Genomic DNA, 10,526 nt, shown 5'->3' with positions numbered 1-10,526 from the left:
AAATTCACTACTTGCAAAATCCCATGATGCAATACACTTTAGGGAGATTTATACACAAAAAACACTACAAGGTCATTACACTTGGGACTGTATCATGCTTCAGTGAACCGCATATCCATAATTTTAATGCAAGTAACCCCCAAGATGAACTGCATTATGGGATTTGTGCAGGTAGGGAATAGCAAAATTTCGAAAACATGGCGAAAGGATTGCGACTTTCGGAACTATTTCAATTATGGGTACCATTCCGAACCCACGGAACCATTTCGATATTTCGGAATCATTAATTACGAAGTTCGGGGTAGACTTTCATATGGTAAAGTCTGCTTACGAGCCTAGAAGGCCCATCGGGTCGGCGCTTATCTCCGGTTTCTGTAGCATGAAGCGACTAGGAGTATTTCTACCCCCCCCTGGATGGGATGCCAGTCCATCGCAGGGTTACCCCCAGCATTAAATTCGCCGGTACTCATTTATACACCTGGGTGGAGAGAGGCACCGTGGGAGTAAAGTGTCTTTCCCAAGAAACAACACAATGTCCCCTGCCAGGCCCCGATCCAGAGTCGAGCGCACTAACCATGAGGCCACCGCGCCTCCCTCATATACCGGACTAAAATGGCGGAGGACAAGAGAGCCATTGTTATTCCGACTAGGCCTTGCTAATTAAGTATTTTTTGATCCGGTCTGTGAAAGATTCGAATTTTCTTTTTTGTGTTTACGAATGGTGGGCCATACTCGTGAACTTAAAAAGTAAAAAAAAAAAATTACGATGGTTGAACAGCAAATGATAAAAATCACGATAAAAATCGAATAAATATATTATTGTTGTTGTGTTTTTTTGAGCTGTGCTGGTGTCTACGGGGTACTCGGAAACAAATTTTGATTATTCAATTGTTTGGGTTGTTTTTCTTTTTTTTTATTGACTTGGTGTAAGCCGTAGTTTTGGCCCACGTAAAGATCACTGCGATTTTTGCGAGCTTGTTGATAAATTGGTCAAATTCATGTTTTATTTGTGTAGCGGGCTGTATGCTATATTAACTTAAAGTTACATTACTATTATTGCTACTGAGAATATGTTCTTGGATCATTGCATGTAACATTTTGCATTTGAATCAAGTCTCATATTTCCTAATGGAATCAGTTATAGAATAATTTGAATAAATGCATGGAATTCATAAAGTCTGTCCTCTTCCGTTGCCTTGAGTTGGATATTCCAGGACCTCAACTGGACCCTGTCAGTAAAGCAAATTCAGACGTGTTATTTAGCTTTTAGCTTGCTTGTTAGAAGACAATCGGACCAACCAGAATATGAAGCAACTTTCAAATGGACAAGGGCAAAAAAAAAAAGAAAGCAAATCTGCGTTATAATAATAATAATAATAATAATAATAATAATAATAATAATAATAATAATAACAATAATAACAATAATAATAACAATAATAATAATAAAGTAGTAGTAAAAAAAAATAAAAGAGAACGATGTTTCGGCAACCTCGTGGGGTCATTTTAAAGGTGAAAATGGTAAGAATAACACTGTCAGAAACGATCAACGTATTGATAATATATTAAGCAGTGTCACATAAGGCGAAAAAATATTTGCTCGAGTTTTGAGCCTTTTAACAATTACATGAGAATAACAATTTCAGTAAACTAGAGATCGGTTCTTGATGACATTTTTTCTTTGTCTCTTTGAATAGCGTTGAATGCTGTGCAGGAAACTGTTAAGTTATCTTAAGCCTTACCTGTCCTTAAAACTTTGCCTCTGAGTCGACTGAGTCATTACTGTTTGACCTAAATAACAACGTCAAAGTTTTAAAGTTTAAAAAAATACAAAAATATTCAAAAATATAAAGTTACTAATATATATATATATATATATATATACACTGGATATGTGACCGATTTTTCCTCAAGAGTGCTCGACAATATTGGAGCTTCGTAAGAGAAAGTGAACTAGTTTTCGTTCATATATTCGATCTACAGATCTGTTTCGTGGGAGTGTATCCCACTCGTCAGGACCTAGATGACAATGTTAATTCGTAGGTTTTTATATACCATTCCCTTGAAATTACAATAATTAGGTGTTTTTTAGTAAAAATTAATAATTAGGTGTTTTTTAGTAAAAATTTGTTTGCATGCCTACAAGTGTTCGCAAGTTCTGTTCTTTTGTTGAGGGTGGCAAGCTCTTGTTTACATATAATGTAGAACTTCTCTAGCGTGCACAATTTGCATCTTTTGGTTGCATTAGAGTATGCCTGTGCCTTATCAAGAATTTTCCATCTGATCGTGTAATCTACTCCCGCTTCCCTTAACTGCCACACATGCTTGCTGAGCTCAGTTTGGTTGCTGTATACTTCATTTCTAAATGATTGTTTGTGATTGGCAAATCTAGACTTAAAGTCTGTGTCGGTTAAACCCACGTAGCATTCACTCCCCTGAACCTACTGAAAAGAATTTGCGGTGACACAATAGGACTATACAGAGACGACGGGCTCGCAATATCCCAAGGGCCCCCACGCACCACCGAGCGCACTAAGAAGCAAATATGCAAGCTCTTCGCCGACAAAAATCTGAAAATAACCATTGAAGCGAATAAAAAGGTGGTAAATTACTTAGACGTGACCCTGGACCTAAACACCGGAAAACACTATCCTTTTATGAAGCCCGGAAACGTACCATCTTATGTACACGCAAAAAGCAATCACCCACCGAACATCATCAAGCGAATCCCAGAGAATATAAACCAAAGGCTGTCGAACATCTCATCTGACGAAGAAGTATTCAACAAAGCAGCACCGGCGTACCAGGCAGCACTAGACAAGAGCGGATACACATACAAATTGAGATTCACCCCAAAAAACAGCACGAGAAAAATCCGCAGGCCAAGAAAAAGAAATATCACATGGTACAACCCACCCTTCGATATGAGAGTGAGAACTAACCTTGGAAAGAAGTTCTTGCGCATTGTCTGCGAATGCTTCCCCAGAGGACACGCCTTAAGACCTATATTCAACCGTAACACCCTCAAGCTATCCTACAGCTGTATGCCCAACGTCAAGAGCACAATCGACGCACACAACAAGCGCCTGCTGAAGCAAACCAACTCAGGAGAAGCCATAAGCGACGCCAGGCTCTGCAATTGCCGCAGGAAAGAGGACTGCCCACTAGAGAACCAGTGCCTTACTAAGGGCATCGTATACCAAGCCATCGTAACAACAGAGCAGGGGAGTGAATGCTACGTGGGTTTAACCGACACAGACTTTAAGTCTAGATTTGCCAATCACAAACAATCATTTAGAAATGAAGTATACAGCAACCAAACTGAGCTCAGCAAGCATGTGTGGCAGTTAAGGGAAGCGGGAGTAGATTACACGATCAGATGGAAAATTCTTGATAAGGCACAGGCATACTCTAATGCAACCAAAAGATGCAAATTGTGCACGCTAGAGAAGTTCTACATTATATGTAAACAAGAGCTTGCCACCCTCAACAAAAGAACAGAACTTGCGAACACTTGTAGGCATGCAAACAAATTTTTACTAAAAAACACCTAATTATTAATTTTTACTAAAAAACACCTAATTATTGTAATTTCAAGGGAATGGTATATAAAAACCTACGAATTAACATTGTCATCTAGGTCCTGACGAGTGGGATACACTCCCACGAAACAGATCTGTAGATCGAATATATGAACGAAAACTAGTTCACTTTCTCTTATATATATATATATATATATATATATATATATATATATATATATATATATATATATATATATATATATATATATTGAGCTTCTATCTTTGCAACTGTTTAACTAAACTGATCTTTCAAACTTTCATTTCAAAACATCTTCTCCCTTCATTTTTCTTTAAAGATGATAACGTCACAAACAGTTGCATTTTGAAGACATGGCTTTTGTTACCGAGCCTGTTCCCTAGTTCAAATAAGCCATGTTATCTTGTTCCCTGAAACCCCTGGTAGGGCTTCATCTCCAATTTCCGATCTCAGAAGAGATAAAGCTTAAACGCGGGAAATTGAATGAAAGTAGTCCTTGGGAAAAAATCTGCATTCACCAAAAGACTAGAATTATACAAAAACACATACAGCACTGATGAAATGGAAAATGATTAATAAAATCAGTTTAAAAGGTTCTCGATGTTCTTATACTATCACAGCCTCAGAGAGAATTCCACAACTTATGTCCTAGATGTCGAATTGAGCGTTTGAGCCTCAAAAGGCACTTTTAGTGAAAACTATTATTTTCAACATTTTCAACAGTCTTGAAGCAAAACCTTAAAATGGTCTTCTTTTGGTTTAAATCGCAACGAGATGGAAAACTGGTAAAAGACGCTCCTTTATGCTTCAACGTAAAAGCGTCAAACAGTGCATCATAGCACTTAATCTTAGCAATGAAAAAAAAAAAAAAAGAAAAGAAACCACTTTTTGTCTACTGAATTGGAGGAAAAGTTAACATTACTGTAAATATTGTCACGAAAGAGTTTATCACAGCTCTTTCGTTTGGGGTTTTTGGATCAGTCAGATTTTGTGGTTCTCATGCTGATACTATTTGTGGCATCTCGAAAGAAATCATACTCTTCATTTTAAACAGATGCTAACGGAACGTCACACAAGAACCCGCTTGCCAACCACTCCCACGTAATTGGAACCACAATATCCTACCCAGAGTATTAAACAAAGTCTAGCCTGCGTGCAATAATTCAAAAACAATACTACAACTAAAATGTGGAAGACCTGCAAGTCTTGAGTGAAGGAGATCCTGTACGAGTCAGAAAACCAGGACAGAAGATATGGTTAGCTGATTTTGTTACCAAGAAATCTGAAGCATCTACATAGATTTGTTTTCTTAAGCTTTATTGACACTTTTAGTTATCTTTCTCTTAGGCCTAGCTTCTGGTAAATAGTATTTCAAGACACAGCAAGTTATGGAGAGAGAAAAGAGGGTAAAGCAGCTCACTGTCCTCGAGGGATCAACTCGCAGGCTTTCTATATAACAAAAAATGCATCAAAATGGACGAGGAAGCTATCGAGTGAATTACAACAACAGTTAATGGGAATACAAATGAAATTGGTCGTATCACTTCAGTAGGGTGTAATGTGTGGATGTCAGAAAATTGGATATGGTTTTAACCGATTTAAAGAGGGGACTTACAAGATAATGCAAATAATCGCATGTCATTCGCTTTCATATACATTATTGATCAATCTTACCTCCGGAATAACACTTTTCCGCCATCATTCTTTTTAGCTCTATTCCTAGAACATGATTATTTAGCACAAGTCATCTCGGGTCTCTATAGTTGCCACCTACCATTTACCAACTCATCGATCGTTCATGGTAATTACGCGCAATAATCAACTAAAAAGATGGTTACCCTGTTGCTTTGACCGAATATGACCAACCCAATTAAGCCATATTGTCAGTGGAAATTTGGGAATTTCCTCCTCTAATTTTCCTATGGGAATGACCCAGAAATGTAAATCTTAAAACAAGGTGCGGTAAACGGTAAACCTGTCACTCCCCATGCCACATTTTTTTTTTTAAGAATGAAACTTGAGGATTTGCACATTGACCTGATCCACATCTCACCTTTTTCGGTAAAAGTACACAGCCAATATGATGGCAGCAATAAAAATACACACCAACACGGGTGTGACTATTACTTCAACGCTAGACCCTACAAGAGAAGAAAAAGAAGCCAGGATAGCGGTACAAGTACATATCTCACAATGGAAATCTTAAAAACTGATCTTACTGAAAATGCGACGTTTGTTCACTTGTAAATTTATAAATTGATCCAGAAGTACTCGTTTTTAATTCATACTCGCATTCCGAAATCCTCGCTTCCTGTCCAAGTGAAAGGATTTATCGATTTTACAAACCAAAGATCAACTACCTTAGACCCAGCAGTGTTGATACGAAAAGGATTCCAACATTTTTAACATGTTTGTAAAATTATGCTTTGCCGTGGTGCAGATCTCCCATTCGTTTATGAATTGTGAGAAAGTGCGTGATAATTATTTACATGCTTACATATTTAAAATAAAATAATCCATACCTTTTCCTTTTTTAGCGCTTTGAGGCTCTTTCGGTGTAACGTCATTCATTGGAATAGAAGTCATCTCCGTTTCATTGGATGAGGTGACTGCAACTGTGGAGATCGTTGACCACCGAGGTCGTGCAGTCGTAATGGCAACGGGAGCTATAAAAAGTGAGATATTTGAACACAAGGGTATTATTGCTAAACATTGAGGCACTCTTGAAAAAAAAAAAAGAGTCGTACTCTTAGATCATTCTATTTTCGTTCGGATGTTCAAAATGCGAGCGCCAAAAAATCAGGTGGAATTTTGGTTAAATATTTAACTCTTTAAGCCCCCGAGGGGGGGTCCCCATTGACGAGTAAGCGGAAATTGACAGTTAAAGGGTAAGACCGAAATCCTCGGTGGAAGACTTTGGAACACTTTCGCATGCAGAGAATAATTTCCACGCCGCACGCATTGCATTGTCATCAACCATGTGTGCCACTTGTGTCTTTGCCAATCCTCATCGAGTCAAACTGAAGAGTCAATCTTTTGCACCTTTAAAACATCAGGGGTAAGATGAATAATTAACAAATGAATGAATGTATATTTGAAGTGCCGGTTATAGGTACTAAGCTGGAAATTTTAAGCAATTATCACTTTTTCTATATAGACGCGTCAAGAACTCAGACGGCTTCAACGGGATTCGAAGCCATGACCCCTGCGATGTCGGTGCAATACTCTATCAACTGAGCTATGAGGCCACACAATTGGGAGCAGGTTAATTTGTTAGGCTCATATGTTCTCGTGTAAAGGACTAAGGAATGAAAGACATTGACCTGATCCCAACTGTGCGGCTTCATAGCTCAGTTAGTAGAGCATTGCACCTGCATCGCAGGACCCATTGGTTCGAAGCAGTCATGAGTGGTTCCCTTTGAAGCTACCAGAAATTTTTAGGCGTTTATAAGAGACATTTGCTTAAATTGCCCACTTAAGTGCGAGTATAACTTCTTCGCATCAATATTCTGTTGTCAAATGAAAACAACCGACAGAATTTAAAGCGTGAACTACTATTACCATCATAATCTGGCACACTTGTTTTTGCAGGCGAAATCGGCAAAAATCTTGTGTCACCATAAACCAGACTGAGTGGTGACATAATCGATTGCACAAGTTTTTCCCCTGCTCTATTCAAGTTGTCTTCGGTTCACTTTAGTGAAAGTAATTTCATTCAGTTTTCTTTTAGGAAAGATATAACAGAACAGATATTCATCCATTTATTGCAACTAAAACACGCAAAAAAAAATGATTTGCACTTTCAAGTCATTGTTTAATACCTGTGCATCCGTAGAGCTCAAGCCTTACTGATACGTGATTATGCCATTCGACTGGTAAAATTCGGATAAAGCGCGTCAAGACAGGAGGAGTCAAAATGCCGTAAACAACAGTCTCGCTGTCCTTATTTCCATAAAATACCTGAAATTTTAACAAAATTAAGACGCGAAAAATTTCATATAGGAGTAAATTATTACAGGAGAGGTGGCTGTACTCGGAATAAAAGTTAGTTTCCGATAACACTAAGTATCATTCATTGGTCTCCAATCAAAGCAGTCGTTTTTTTTGTAGACAAAAAAAGAATGAAGTGCTTGGGGACAACCAGGGGATGCAGTCCTACGTGAGGACCCAAATGAAAGTTGTGTAAAGTGCCAAATGATAGTCACCTGTGCAGAACTGTTGGCGGACTTCGTGATGTAACTGTATTGGGCTCCATCGATACTGTACTGTAACCTGTATCTGGATACCCATTGGTCGAATCCATTCTTTCCTTGCGTGGCTACACGCGTTACCATGGTCAAGCTACCAAGATCCACAAGAAGCCATTGGTTAAAATCATTTGTAAGTGCTGACCATCCCCCTTGTTTGTCACCTATCCTCTTTAGGTGTAATCTGGCCTGTCCTGGAGCATTATCTTCATCAAGCTGTGAAGAAGCATTGATCTGAGCATCTGGGATTTCTTTAGTTTCCATGCCAAGCGCTGAAGCGCACCCTACCGGTTAAATGGTAAAAGGTGGAGTCAATTCACATCGCGTGCGATTCTCTTGTCGTCGGATGGCACTGATTATACCACTTCGGTTAATTAGCCTCTTTCCACTCTCACTCGGTCATTAAATAACGACTCTTAAGACTGCAGTGCAGCATAGGAGAGCTTAAGAAGCTTATGAAGAGCTTTGTGAACAAACTATGCTAATTAAAAAAAGCAGAGGTTTCTGCCAAGAAAAATTCTTCACGATTATTATTTGAGGGTTATATTGCCCAGCTTGAACTATGGCCTTATTTTATTGGGTGCACTGGCTCCGATATTCTAGATTCTTTACAAAGGCTGCATTGTACACTGGGTAGAATTATTTTCAATTTACCGAAAGAGTGGTCCACTATTCGTTTTTACTATAAATTAGCTATTTTTAAATGCATGCATAAGGCTTATAACGGAAGACTGCCTAGCACCCTAATAAACCGTATGGCGAAGAAACGCGATCTCTCATATTCAATTAGAGCACGCGCCACACTACTGGTACCACGTTTCAAAACACGTTTTATAAAGGACTCCATCGCATATAGAGGCACTGTCCTGTCGAACATGCTGTCCTCTAAATACGCTGACTTTGCTGACCCAAGTCAAGGTAATCTTGCAAAAAAGCTCAAAACTTGAGATCTTTTTAAGGCCGCTAAATTTAACGTATTATCAGCCTCGACGCTAGTTTTAAACTTGAAGATTTTGTATATAATTTGTTTCTATGTCGCGTTGATAACTCTCAATACGCTTTAAGGACGGTGCCTACTATTGTTATTGCGCATACGCTCTGCGCATCTCGAGATACTCGGGTTTCCTATCGGTGATGCTTACTAATGCAGGGATTATTTTGCGCAGTTCAAAAGCATCCGGAGAAAGTAGATCTTATGAAGTACTCTTGGTATCCAAAAAGAAAATTGTGGGTAACCATGCATTTTTGAGAGATAATTGGGCTTCAATTTGCGTGGTTACCCCCAATTTTCTTTTTGGATTATCATAGACCTTATTCATAAATGGCGGTCAATTTATAATTCTTTTGTCCAAGTGCAAATTAGCCTACCGAGCCTGGATACCATACAGTGAATTGAAAAGAATTCTTGCTCTAAAATGAGGCTTGGTAGGCTAATTTGCACTTGGACAAAAGAATATAAATGTGACTGCCATTTATGAATAAGGTCTATAAACTGGGGCAAAAATATCGTTGAATTAGTAGGTACCGTCCATAAATTGCATTTAATTGTATTGGATATATAAATTAGTTGTAATATATTGTAAAAGTTCATTTTGTTTACATTTCAATATCTAAGTAATGTATTGTGATTTATTTTAAAAGCTCATTTTATTTATCTTTTAATATCTACGTAATGTATTGTACACGACCCCACAAGCTTCCAGCTTTTAAATATATCGTTTATAAATAAAGACAACCTACCTACCAACCTACCTGCCAACCAATGAGGAAGTGCAAATTACCCCACGCGATAAATTCCGAGGTGGAGCCGTTGAATTGTTAACAAAAGCTGGAGTTCAAGTTACGAGATGGCTATTTTATAGTACCCACTAAATTACATTCTCAGCGCACTTTTATCGTTGCCGTACGCACTAAAGAGCGCCAGTTCATGGCTTATCTCATCAAGCCGAACACATTGCGCAGAATTGCGCGACATATCTAAATTTGAAACCTCATGAAAAGGCACAAGAGAATAAAGAAAATGGCATCTGACCTTTATTTGCCAGAGACCTTGAGTTATTTTGCGCTCAGTAAGCACCTCAATCATCTTTTCAAGGAAAAAAAAAGCCGTTATTTACTAATACAAGACAAACTAGCGTTTTTAAGTCTGGACTCGAAGCAAAATAGGTGTAGATGGCTGCAAGCGTAAGAAGACACGCCAACGATAGCCTCAACTTGGTCTGATTTCGCTTTTGGTTGCTTGGGGAGATAGTGCGAGGTATTTTGGGCCTTCGTACGATCAGACTACTTTAATAAATGCATTACCTGGGCAACCGTACAGCTCCATTCTCATTGATATATGTCCATACCACTTAACAGGCATTAGTCGTATATACCGTGCAGTGACTGGAGGATGAAGTCTGTTGTACACAACTGTATTACTATCTTTGTTTCCATCAAACACCTGATAAAGGAAACACACACGACACAGTTGTGATCACCTTTTTTTGATAAAAGAAAAAAAAACGATGTTCATACCACCCAGATGCCTAGACCAAAATTAATCAAAATTACGGCCACTCGAAAACAAATTCAAGATGGCGGACTGCCGGCAGGGTGGTTGAACAAAACGAGGCAAACCTGTATCGATCTGAAACACCAAAATGATTATATTTTTTCTGCTACTATCTAATTATATCGACTGACAATGACAAGAAACACTGGTCTATTCAGTTAATC

At 38.4% G+C, this 10,526-nt stretch overlaps 1 protein-coding gene across 2 annotated transcripts in view; it reads right to left on the bottom strand.

The window, feature by feature from the left end:
* Positions 1-817: 817 nt before the first annotated feature.
* The window catches only part of LOC138012428 (uncharacterized), a 139,953-nt gene continuing 130,244 nt past the window's right edge, over positions 818-10,526 (bottom strand). The window contains exons 26-33 of one of the 2 annotated variants that reach the window (XM_068859197.1): positions 10,113-10,251; positions 7,767-8,092; positions 7,383-7,521; positions 6,084-6,227; positions 5,615-5,702; positions 5,236-5,280; positions 1,743-1,791; positions 820-1,229 (exon numbers count right to left, since the gene is read on the bottom strand). In XM_068859197.1, the coding sequence (XP_068715298.1) occupies positions 1,749-1,791; positions 5,236-5,280; positions 5,615-5,702; positions 6,084-6,227; positions 7,383-7,521; positions 7,767-8,092; positions 10,113-10,251 (924 nt within the window). In that variant the 3' untranslated portion in view covers positions 820-1,229; positions 1,743-1,748. Of the gene's footprint in view, positions 1,230-1,742; positions 1,792-5,235; positions 5,281-5,614; positions 5,703-6,083; positions 6,228-7,382; positions 7,522-7,766; positions 8,093-10,112; positions 10,252-10,526 lie in introns of both variants that reach the window. The other variant, XM_068859198.1, reaches the window with a different exon arrangement.

Source organism: Montipora foliosa, chromosome 8 (genome assembly GCF_036669935.1).
Source record: "Montipora foliosa isolate CH-2021 chromosome 8, ASM3666993v2, whole genome shotgun sequence".
Taxonomy (NCBI): domain Eukaryota; kingdom Metazoa; phylum Cnidaria; class Anthozoa; order Scleractinia; family Acroporidae; genus Montipora; species Montipora foliosa.
Note: the sequence above shows the minus strand (reverse complement) of the source record. Positions and strands in the feature narration are given on the sequence as shown.